Below are 12,781 nucleotides of genomic sequence, written 5' to 3'. Positions count from 1 at the left end.
CATCACTATCTGTACAATAATGAACAGAGGAGACTATCCCCCATGTCTGAGATTGGCTGACATTTTCTCCAAGGCGCCTGGTCATCTCCCTTGTGTATGAGAGCCCTGCTGTACTGGCTGTTGACAGCAGGCAGGCCTCGGGTGGTGGCCTGTCACCTCAGAGCACATGCGCATCGCCCACCAGACTAGGAGCTCTGATGGCAGACACACACCTTGGTCACCAAATTTTCCCAGGGCTCAGTTAGTATTTGTTAAATGAACAAATCGGTTTCTTAAATTTTCCAGAAATATTTTAGAATGATCCTACATAGTCTATCCTGAACTGTTTCAAAATGAGACCTAAATAGAAATTCATATAAAAGTCTGTCTCCTTTGCCCCTTAGTGAATGTGATGGTTAAACTTCATGGCCCACTTGACAGAATTTAAAGTCACCTAGGAGACATGCCCCTGGCCATGTCTGTGAGGTCACTGCTAGAGTGGTTTGCACACTGAGAGAATTTGGGAACTAAGGGGGCCTCTGCCCTCTTAGAGCTCACAGCCTGGGGGGAAGTGAAGGAGTGGCTCCAGGATGTACAAGCACATCATAGTAACAGAAAAGAAGAGGGAAGGGCCTGGCCCAGGACTAAGCACAGGGAGGGGTAATAAAGTGGAGGTTATTTACCACAAAGGAAGAATAAGCAGAATCTGCTCATGCACAGGAAGAAAACATTCCATCATTTCTAATTTAAAATATTTACTGTTTTATGTGTATGTTTTGCCTGCATGTAAGTGCACCTGTGTTGTGCAATGCCCATGGATGTCAGAAGAGGGTGTTGGATCTGCTGGAACTGGAGTTACGGATGGTTGTTAGTCTCCATGTGGGAGCCGGGAACCGAACTCAGACCCTCTGTAAGGGTAGCCAGTGTTCTTAACCTTTGAGCCATCTCTTCGGCCACCATTTCTAATTTAAAACACAGGTGTTAACAGCATAATGAGCATGAACAGGAAATGAGAATGTGAAGTAACAGGAAATGAGCATGGAAGTAAATGAATGAGGCTGCAGAATGAATGAAGCATGGGAGAAGAGGAGGAGGGAAGAGGACCATCAGTGTCAAGGGCATCTCAGAGATGTCAGAGGACAGCAGCTGTGGCTATCCTGACCTCCACTGGAAGGAAAGCCAGGATCTGGAGAGGTTGGAGGTGGACCCAGGGAGGGTGGTCCTAGAATTTCAGAGCTGAAAGGAATCTTGGGCAGCCATGTAGGCCAAGCCCTCCCCCATTTTACACACAGGCAAACAGATTTAGAACTGGGAACAAACAGCCCTTCCATTCGCCAGATAACATAGCCCGTGGAAGACTGAACACATGCATGCTTTGCTCAACATAGAGATGTTTACTTAGAAGCCAAGTTCATAGCTGAGCAGAAATCACAGCTAATTACAGAGCTTGGAAGATGTGTTAATCACAGTAAGTCACCCCCTGCAGACTGCAGAGTTCTCTTTAAACAGAAAAAGGAGAACTCGGGTAGTCTAGAACTCCGTTGTCGAGCTAGGATTCCTTCCCTGGCTGCCTCCGCATCACTCCAGGTGAACTGCAGCATCCTGAAGTTTGAGACCTTAGCAAATGCCCAAGTATTGCTGAAAAAAGTAAGGAGTCAGCAAAAGCTGGGAATCTGGTCATTTCATAATTTTAAGGGACAGCAGGAGCCCAGCTTTCTAAGGAGCACCTGCATCCTCTGCACTGTGGTGAACATGCTCTGCCTGCTGACAGTCCCCACAGGGAACCTCTCACCTGGGAACTTCCACTGTCCCAGGAGGAGCCTTACTCTGGTCACCCCAGATAGAGGTGACCAGATAGAGTAGCGATTCTCTTTCCCAGGGCCGGTGGGCTGGGAGCCAAGCTGGCTGTGGACACCAGAGGTTACAGAGAGCCCCACCTCTCCACAGATGGCTGGGCTCCCTCTCTTTAGGGAGCTGTATTCTGAGACACTGTGTGGCAGCTATGGCAATGAGCACTTACAAAAGCTGTGGGATGTGGTAGAAAAATAGGAAACTGCTTTAACACATCAAAGAAAATCATCTACAAGGAGCTTGCCTGGGAGTTTGGGCACTTGACAACCCCACATTTATATAGTGGATCTAGAAAGTTTCACCAGCTGGAAATCAATCGCACAGAAATCATCAACAAAACTTTCATATTTTCGTAACCCATTTTCTAGGTGCAGTTTTATGAACTGTGAAATGTGTGGACTGCATCAAAGCCCAAGCAGCAAGGCTTGCCCTGCTCTGTCCACATCCAGCTTCTCCTGCTTCTGGGGCTCCTGAGACAGGAGCAGTGTTAGGGGAAAGGGCAGGAATGTGTGTCTCCATTCTGGAGGGCAATGAGAGGAGCCCTTGGTGGCAACACCCAATTCCCATCAGGTGCTGTGGACTCCAGTTACTGACTAGTGTTGTACAGGGTGTACAAATTCAAGAAATAAAACGAAGTTGCTCTGGTCCCCACGCTGGGCAGCAGAGCACACACACAAGGCCAGGCTGCAGGACTCTGGAGACCTGAGGTCCAGGGTCTCAAGCTCAGCTGCAAAGATTCCCTGAAAGAATCTACCAGCCCATCCAGATCTGAACGCAGAGCAGCAACAGCGTCACACAGACTCATCACTGGGGAGATGATTCCACCTGAGCCGGGTACAACTGTCTGCCCTTCCCTCGGCAATACCGCTCAGCAAAAAGAGAGAAGACCGAGCGGCACAGTGTCACTACTCTGCCCCTGTGTATGTACTTCCCAGCTCCAAGACCCCAAGCCTTTCTGACATCATTCCTCTTTCACTTCAAGAGTCCCAAGGACCCCAATCCTGCAGTGAGTGTCAATGCCCCTCAGTACCAGGCTTCCCAAGGTAAAAGAAGTCCTGAGACTGACTGGCCATCCCCCCGAAAGATGGGAATCCCTTCTGCCTGACTCCTGCACAGGGGCCATGGAGCTCCCAAACCAGCTCGCTCTGCCCAGTATGAACCAGTAAGTCAGAGTGCTTGACTGAAGAGGGCTGCTTCTGAGTCTCACAACACACAACCCTGTGTGTCACAAACCACATGTATCTGGGCTCTGAGGGAATGTAGGTCAAATCTAACACCAGAGAAGGGTGAACAAAGATGACCAGCCAGTAAGGGGGAGCTATTCTATGCATTCTCTTGCTAAACTAAATCTTTGCTGTCTCATCTTTCACCTCACTGACCCACCCACTCATGGGAGACTTTAGGACGAGAGCTAGAAGAAAACAAAGACAGCTTAAAAATGTTTTCCTTAAATCGGGCTTGTTCATCAGCCTGCCCCAAAATAGTAAAAAGAAAAGGCTGTCTGAGTGGATGAGTGGAATCGGCTCTGAGTGGATGAGAAACGCTTCCTTTTCCCTGGGGCAGTCACAAAACTGCCTTCATAAGACAGGAGAAGAGAAGGACTTTTTAGGTTCTTTGGCTCTGAAAACCAGCTTTTCTTTTGAAAGGCTTAAAACTCTGACGAACAAGAAAAGAATCCTGAAAACTCCTAAAAAGTAATCAATTTAGGCTGGAGAGATGGCTCAGCAATTAAAAGCACTGGCTGTTCTTGCAGAAGCCTGGGGTTCAGTTCCCAGCACCTACATGGTGGCTAACAACCATCTGTTACTCCAGTTCCAGGAGATCTGATGCCCTCTTCTGACATCCATGGGCACTGCACAATTGGGTACACTTACATACATGCAGACAATACACTCATACACATAAAATAAAAATAATAAATAAAATATTTAGAAAATAACCAATTTGCTTCCAGAATTAAGAAAACAACAAAAGAATAGATCCGTTTTCTTGTTATTTGAAAACAATTTTGGTATCTCTAAACCAGAATGTACTGCCCTCTCACGTAACAAAAGAATGATTTATTAAAATGATTAAGAGGTTAAAACTGGGGCACATGCCTATAATCCAATCCCAGCACTCAGGATGCAGAGGCAGGAGGATCAGAAGTTCAAGGTTATACTATGTTTTAGATATCTGCATGTGAAGCCAGTCTGAGCTATGTGGGACCCTGTCTCAAATAAATAAATTAATTAAATAGCCATGACAAGAGAACTAGGACTAGGTAGTGATACAACATTTAACAGAATATATAACAATTCTTGCTCTTAAAGATCATAAATTCCTGCTGGTCCTGGTGGCGCACACCTTTAATCCCAGCACTCGGGAGGCAGAAGCAGGCGGATCTCTGTGAGTTCAAGGCCAGCCTGGTCTACATAGTAAGTTCCAAGCTAGCTGGGGCTACAGGGAGACCCTGTCTCAAAAAGATCAAAAATTTTTTAATTTATTTTTATTTTATGTAAATTGAGTGTTTTGCCTGCATGTATGTACGTGTACCCATGCATGCAGTGCCCCTGGAGGTCAAAAGAGGGTGTCGGATCCCCTGAAGCTGAGTTACTGACAGTTGTTAGCTGCCATGTGGGTGCTGAACCCAGGTCCTCTGCAAGAACAGCCAGTGCTCTTAAGGCTGAGCTGTCTCTCCAGCCCTGGTGACCCATCTTTACTTCCTTGCTCTTCCTACAAAGAATGCTCAGCAGCAATGGAAACCCAATGGTGGGGATTCATCTGGTTCCTGAGCACAGGTTTCTGCTAAAGGAACCAGGGCTTCTTGAGAAGAGTGGGACGGAGAATGTAACAGAAGAGCCTGGAGCATCTTACTGAGCTGACAGCAAAGTGTCAAAGCAGTGAAGGTAAGTTGGAGGACACGGAAGTTGGCTGAGGTTCCTCCTGGCCACATTGGGACAAACTCAGCAGCAAATTAATAGGCTTATTAAAAATTATAACCTAAAAAACTGAATAAATAAATGCTAAAGAATAGAAAGCAAAGCCAGGTGTGGTGGCTCACACTGACAATCCCAGTACTTACAAGGCTGAGGCAGGAGGATTGCTATAAGAGTTTGAGGTTAGCCTGTGCTACACATTGAGTCCTAATCTCAAAAACACAACAACAAAATAACTTTTACTTTGTAAGAAGTAAACAGAAAGCTGACCTTTAAAGAGTTCTGAATAGTCAAAGTAGGAGGCATGCCAGAATTAGAAAAATCTCGGTTAGGTAACTTACAGTCTTGGGGTATCCATATCTACTAAATGATGGGGGTGGGGGACAGCCCAGGCAAACAGCATCTCCAGAGGCAGCAGCAGCAGCAGCCTGGAAGAATGACAGGCTGCGCCTCCTGACAGTGAGCCTGAGATAGCTCCACCATAGCGCCAGGCAGCAGCACTTGCACAGCCTTCCTGCCACAGAGGGGAGTGGCACACCTCAGATGCCACCAAAGCTCTGAGGGACTTGCTGTACTTGAAACGTCAAGGTCAGGAAAGGCATGAAGAGCTGCTTCAGGTTAAAGACATGAAACAATGTAATTGTGGACTCGCCTTGGAGCATAATTTTGATCTTTTTAAAATAAAGTCTCTAGTGAGGAGTTGAATTAATGTGAATATCTGTAGATCAGATAATAATGGGCTGTGGGCGTTCCAGTCCCCATTCTGATCATGCTGTTGACCACCTTTCGCACCCACCGAAGCACTGAGACAAAGAGCCCTGGACCACCAATTTCCATCCATTCTTCCTTTGTTTGGCAGGGTCTCACTATGTAGCTCAGGCTGGTCTAGAAGTGGTGATCCTCCTTCCTCAGCCTCCCAGGCACCTGGATTACAGGCATGCAACCACCATGCCTGGCTTTGTCATCTTCTTAAAGAGTTCAGAATAAAAATGTGTGTGCACATGTGTGGGAGGGAGAGGGAAAGAATGCTGAATCAAACATGGTAAGATATTTGGGGACTCTGAGTGAACAGTATGTGGGAAATCTCTGTACTATTACTGAAATATTCTTCCGTCGGGGGAAAAAAAAATCACATAAAAACAACACTTAGGGTTGGCAATGTGGCTCTGTGCACAGGACTCATCCAGCACATACAAGGCCTGTGTTTGATCCCAAGGCCACGGAATAAAGAAGCAGAGAGAATAAAGATTGAAACTTAAAAAATGTACATGCCAGGTGTGGTGGCACACGCCTTTAATCCCAGCAGGCAGAGGCGGGCAGATCTCTGTGAGTTCAAGGCCAGCCTGAACATGGTGAGTTCCAGGACAGCTTGGGCTATAGAGAGACCCTGTCTCAAAAGACAAAAAAAAAGTTTAAATTTCCCATTTGCCCACAGAATCTGGGAAAATTGTATTAATTTAGTTCTTGCACTGAACTGAAATTAATCAACTCATTAGAATGAATGATAAGTCCCAACAAATGCTGATATTGGCAGGTATAAACTGGATAGAAAGCACTCAATGCCCAGCCCTCCTTTCTCCAAATTACACTTAAAGCAGGTAAACTCCAGAGGACACGGGCGGCTTGGTAAGCGGCAGTGTTCTTTTCACCCAGCTCAGGTGAAAATCCTTCTGGGTCACAGGTTTGTGGACTGAAAAATGACCAGGATCTTCTACCAGATAATCTGCGTAGCCTGTTATAATGGTTTCATTCTAAGAACCTACAACATAGGCACTGAGAGATGGCACAGTGGTTAGAGCGCTGGCTGCTCTTGTAAAGGACCCAGGTTCGGTTCCCAGCACCCACAGGGTGGCTACCAAGGTCCGTAACTCCAGTTCCAGGGGATCAGACACCCTCTTCTGGCCTCTGTGAGCATGGCATACACAGGTGCACTTACATGTAGGCAATATACTCATACACATAAATAAAAATAATACATGTTCAAAAACACACATAAAAATAAATTAGAAAAGAATCCACAATGTAAAACACAGACCTCACTTGAGTCAAAAGTTCAAACACCAAAACAAATTAGACAGGAAGTATTCAATAACTATCTGTCCTTTGGGCCCAGAATGTACCCCTGCCCCATACAACTGGACACATTACAGAGTGCTCCCTTCTCTTCTGAGTGGTGCCCAAGTCAAAAACCCTCCTTTGCTCACATCAACCACTTGAAAACTTGGATTCCTAAATTTATTTTTGTGGTACTGGAAACTGAACCTAGGACCTCAGACATGCTAGGCAAGTGCTCCACCTCTAAGCAGGTCCCGAGCCCCCAGCCTGAGTTCTCCTCTCTAGGCAGTCCTGGACCTGGATTGAAGCTGGCCATTCAGTGACTTCTTACTGCAGGAAAACAGGGACTTCTGCTGGGCGCTGTGGCACAGGCTCATAAGCCCAGCACTTGGGAGCAGAAGTGGGAGGGTCAGGAGCTTAAGGCCAGCCTGAGCTACATTTTACATTACCAAAAATAAACAAATAAATACAAGAGGCAAAGAGAGATTTCCTGTGCATGTGGTCTCTGAACTCAGCCAGCTTCACACACAAGCACAACCATGCATCTGATCACCCTCACTGGCATGCAACATCAAGGCTAATCTCCTCAAACCTGGTGGGGAAATGGCACCTATCTCAGCTTCTAAACATAATATGCAAATGAAATGGACTGACTGGACATTCTAGAGAGAGTTCTACACAAACCATCCCATGTGAGTATTAACTACTATGAGCTGCTTCTTTGCTCTAGATATTGCCATTACGATGGAACACTACGGGGTGGCATCTTAAACACACAATACAGTACGGCCACCAGCTTTCCTGTGGCATCTCACCTGAGAGCTCTTGCCACACTTGGCATCTCCCGACACGACCACGATTTGATTTTGCAGCAGATTCTCCATAAAGGAGTATTTCTCTTTCCATATTGGAAGTTCTTCTCTTTCTTTCAAAAGTTTATAATAACGGGACGAATATGGCAAGCCATCAAAAGGGTTCAGCTCCAAGTCCTCACAGGCCAGAACGCCTTCCTCGTCCCCATCACTGGAATCCAGGGATTCAGGAAAATAGCGCTTTTCTGGGGAGGAGTTTGGATGCTCTAGGTCTTCTTCATCCATTTCTTCTGGGCAAGGAGCTCAGGCAGCTGACATTCCAGACAGGTTTTCCATCAGCAGCCCAGTGCAGATGGAGTGTGAAGCCCACTCACCCACTCAGCCGACACGACCCAGTCCAGGGTATCAGCTAGCTGACTCCTCAGACCGGTGTCCCTCGTTGCTGGGTTACCCTCAGTGCTGGTGGCACTCCTCCTCATTGACTACATGACTTTCAATAAACCACGCTAAAACACAAACACACAGAAAATGGGTATGAAACCAGGAACACACACAATGTTAGAAACACAGAAAGTAGACACACTCAAAGCATTTGTGAGTTTTTCTGTCTACTGGCTGCTGCCTGCTTAAGTGGCCAGGAATAATTCAGGCCAGCTCTAACAGGTTAGTGGGCTGTGACTTTCCCAGGCTGATTGGAAAATGATCCACGTGGAGCTGGTGCTCTCTCCCTGACCTCTCCAGGCCTCTCCAGGGAGGTAACTGTGAATGGAAAGCAACAGGGAGGCAGATTGGAATTGTGAGGCTAATCCATCACGTGGTCACATAATCCCATGACAAAGAGATGCGGCCTCTATAAAAGGGAAAACTGGGCGGGCCTGGGGACCTGTCCCCAAACACTGGCTACCAGAAAGTCTCCTCAGACTCAGAAATACTCAGGGTTCAAGGAGAGCATTTAAGACGTTTTCCATTTTACTTTTGCTTCTGTCAGTTTAAAAGTGCCAGCGAGGGAAGTGAATTTATTCATTTTTTTCCAGTTTTTGCTAGTAAGTCCCTTTGTTTAATTAGATCAGAAGTCTTGAGCGATCTAATATTTCCAGCGATTTCTGGGTGTGGAGCTTAATAAGCCAGAACCAAAAAGCTAATAAAATAGCTTTTTTAAAGGTAGACAATTCCGTTTTTCTTTTTTAATATGTATTTCATACATCTTAATCATATTTAGAGCCCTCCCTATCTGTATCCCCGTAGCTCCCCCCCGATTTCATGCATTCTGTCATATATGTTAAGGTCTTATCGGGCCAAGTTTGTGCTCAGATGTTCCTCAGTGTGAGTTCATCCACTGGAGCCTGGTCAGCCTATCAGTATCACTCCAGCTCTCTCTCCCTCACCCTGCAGTGATCAGCTGTCAATAGCTCCTCGGCTAAGGTTGGGACTTCGTACCCATTTCCCCAGTTCTATGCTGGATTTTTGTCTGGTTTGAGTTTGCCTGGGTCTTGTGCATGATGTCAACATTACCGTAAATTCATATGAGCAAGTTCCCAGAAGCCTGGAAACTGTTTCCTTGTGGTCATCCACCACCCCTGGCTCTTATAGTCTTTCCTCCCTTTCTTGTGCAATGGTCCCTGAGCCCTGGGTGGGTGAGGTTGAGTACAGGAGTCCTGTCCAGGACACACCATTCTCTGCAGTCTCTTATTCTCTACATTTTGGTCAATTATGGTTTTCTATGTTAATCATCCTCTGTTCCATGAAGAAAAGACAGCTTTTAATTTAAATGAAGAGATTACATAAGGAAAGGTAAGGCTTACACCAAGAACACATACAATACATGTCAAGTGAGACATCTTCCTTCCTCCATTATTAGAAATTATCAGGGAAAAAAGTGCCCATTTGTGCTGCCCGAGAAAACGCTTCTCCTACCAGCCAAGCAAGGGTCAAAACAATAAAGATAAAAATAAAAATATCGAGAGAAAACTCATGCTAAAAAAATAAATAAATCAGAGCTGGGAGAGGTGGCAGGTGCCTTTAATACCAGCATTCTGGGAGGCAGAAGCAGGCAGATCTCTTGAGATTGAGGCCAGCCTGGTCTACACAGTGAGTTCCAGGCCAGCTGGGATAACAGGGAGACCCTGTCTCAGAGAAACAAAAACCAAAATAAAACAAAACAAAAAAAGAGAACAATCATAAAACTGAACTAACAGTATTCTTTTACTGTTAGGTTTCTTCTTTTACTCAGTCTCTCTCTGATTCTTGAACTGTGTTTCCAGGATCAGCCTCTGTGGGCTCCCAGGACTGGCCCCTCAGTCACAAGTAAGAAAAAAGGCTGTCATTGGTTCAGTGAGGCTCCAGGACAGAACTTCTATAAACACACATATATAAATAAGAGGGAGAAACTAATCCTGGGGGATCCAGGAGGATGGTCCAGCTCTGTGTGTACTAAATTCTGACAAAGGTATCTGGAAAATCACTGCTTTAAAACTAAGATGGAATTATAATGGTGTGTAATGTAAACACAGATGTAGAACTTGAACTTGCTTCAGGACCCCTCAGTACCCCTGTGGTGTGAGATGAGACCCCTAGGCAGCTGCACAAAGCACGGTGCATGAGATGCCACTTGTCTAAACCAGGTCTAAGAATCTCAGCTTCCGGCCTAGGAGGCTGTTAAAGCTCAGTCTAATGCTCAGCCCTTCTTCTGTTCTAAGTAGGATGCCTTCCAAGGGCTCTCTTTCACCGTTGTAATCTTTTAAGTTAAACTGCTGTTAACCCCTGATTGCCTTAGGGACTATTTCTTAACTATTTTACTTTATAACTTTTAAGCATAGCAGAGCTATCATTCCCACCAAGTATGTCTCTGTTAATTTATAGTATTCCTCCGAGTAGAATGTGCTTAGAGTTATAGTGAAGCCTTATGAAACTTAACCAGACCTGTGTTTGGTTAACCTGAAAACCGTGCGGATTGCCGGACAGGAGCTTTGGGACCATGGAGTGGTGCAGATACAGCCCTGGGCTACCTTTAGTCCTCTTAATGGCCATTTACTACCACCACCACCAACCACCTATCTGACCTAACATCCTTGTGACCATTAAGTAAAGCGTTTGGAATGCATTGTTCAACTGCTAAGCTTAATAGCAGACCACCAGCTTCCACCAACCTGACCCGCAGACATCTGAGACCTACAGTGAAAATGTCCCTGCTCTGCTAACACCCTCCTAACTCATGTCCCCACCAGTGTATTTGGCAAATGCATTGATGGGGACTTTCTTCTGTACTGTGGAGCATGGGTCATTGATAAGTCACCTAAATCTGTGATGCCCACTTCCAGCCACTTATACTTACTTGGCTTAGGAAAACTGCCTCTTTTTCCCTTGGGAACCAGAGCCATGTTTGGAGAATTAGAAAGGAATGACTATGATGGACCCTCAGGGAATGGACACATGTTTGAACAGTGCTTTCTAGAGACCTAAGGCTCACCTCACTCATTTGCTACAGACTATGTGCACATGACACTACACAGTTAAGGCAGAACTAGAGATGGCTGCCTATCCAATGGAAAGGAAGGAGTCTGTGTCCTCTCTCCTGGAGCCTGAGCTCTTCCTTGACTCACTAAGATTTAGGAGCAGAGTGACTGATGCTTAGTCACACCCACAAGGTTCCCATGCTGGAAATACTCTGCTTTGGAGCTGGCTAATATTCTGAGATGCCCAGGCCACTGTGGACAGTCAGCATAAACCTCCAACCTGAGTGAGTATGGAAGGTACTCCAGCCCTACCAAGCATCCCAGCCAGCACCCCCAAGTGAGCTCTGAAAAGGCGCCCTCAGGACCCCACTCAATTCAAGGGATCTCGGGGGCTGACAGTTCATCCCTCTTGTAAGCGACTACATTGACAGGTGGGTTCTGCAGTCTTATAAATAACATATACCCACAATAACTGTTTCTTCATGATTCAAGGTCACTGTATGTTGAGTTACCGCAGTAGACCTATGTCCTCAGATTCCCTTGAATAGGGAAAAGTCAAAGCTAGACAGCTGCCCCAGAGCTCTGCCTGTTCCAGTGCCCATAGCTCCCTGTCACCCACACACTCTCCCAGCTAGGCTGTCCTCCTTGGCCCTTAGAAACCAGACAGGCTTGTTTTACAACTGCCTATAAAGGTTGGGTTCACAAAGGACTCTTGATGTAATTCAGTGAATCTCAGGGTCCAAGTTATTATAAAGTTCACAGGCTCTGGGACAGTCAGTGTCATTTTGTTGCTATGAAGCTTGGGTTCCAGATATGGGGGAGGGGGCTGAGCCTCAACTGGAGGCAGAGTTTGGGGCCGCTGACTCCAGTGGTATCATCTTCATTCAGTCTACATCTGTATTGAACCATGCTAATAAATATATTCAAACCATTCATACACTTCTTTGGCAAATAAAAAGGGCCAACATGGAGAAGGAAAAGAAAATATGGGGAAAATAAGGGAGCTGGGATGTGGGCACTTGTCTAGCACCTACAAGATCCTGGGCAGCTGGGAGAAGGATCAGAAGTTCACAGTCATCCTTGGCAGCATGGCAAGTCCTAAACCAGCCTGGAATACATGAGACTAAGGGGAGTAGGGAAGGGAGAGGAGAGGAGGGAGAGAAGTGAGTGAGGGAGGGAAAGTAAATATGGATATGGTAGGTGGTCATGTGCCCTGGTGGCACACACCTTTAATCACAGCACTCGGGAGGCAGAGGCAGGCAGATCTCTATGAGTTCCAGGCCAGCCTGGTCTACATAGTAAGCTCAGGCCAGCTGGGGCTACAGGGAGACCCTGTCTCAAAAAGTAAAAACAAAACAATCAATCCTACATCTGATCCTTCATCTGATACAGTTGGTGAACAGTGGCCTCCAAAGATGCCCTTAATCCCTGGAACTTGTGAACATGTACTTTGCACACAGAAGGCAAAAGGGATCCTGTGGCTGTCATCAGGGCCCTTGAGCTGGGAGATCACCCAGGACTGTCTGGGTGGGGTCAGTCAAATCAGATGCAGTTCAGAATCAGGACCTTTCCCAGCTGTAGTCAGGGGGAGTCAAAGAAGAACACAAAGACAGCTTTGAAGATGGAGGAACAAAGGCCAAAACCTCTAGGACCCCCCCACCTCCTCTAGGACCCCCCACCTCCTCTAGGATCCCCCACCTCCTCTAGGACCCCC

General features: G+C 46.3%; 1 protein-coding gene across 1 annotated transcript in view; it reads right to left on the bottom strand.

Moving 5' to 3' along the window:
- The window catches only part of Dhx32 (DEAH-box helicase 32 (putative)), a 56,436-nt gene that overhangs the window by 30,478 nt on the left and 13,177 nt on the right, over positions 1 to 12,781 (bottom strand). The window contains exon 2 of the mRNA XM_008845992.2: positions 7,619 to 8,121. Within this exon, the coding sequence (XP_008844214.1) occupies positions 7,619 to 7,900 (282 nt within the window). The 5' untranslated portion in view covers positions 7,901 to 8,121. The remainder of the gene's footprint in view (positions 1 to 7,618; positions 8,122 to 12,781) is intronic.

The sequence above is a fragment of the Nannospalax galili genome, unplaced genomic scaffold, assembly GCF_000622305.1.
Source record: "Nannospalax galili isolate Female #2095 unplaced genomic scaffold, S.galili_v1.0 scaffold362, whole genome shotgun sequence".
NCBI lineage: Eukaryota > Metazoa > Chordata > Mammalia > Rodentia > Spalacidae > Nannospalax > Nannospalax galili.
This window is presented reverse-complemented; position numbering and strand designations above follow the sequence as displayed.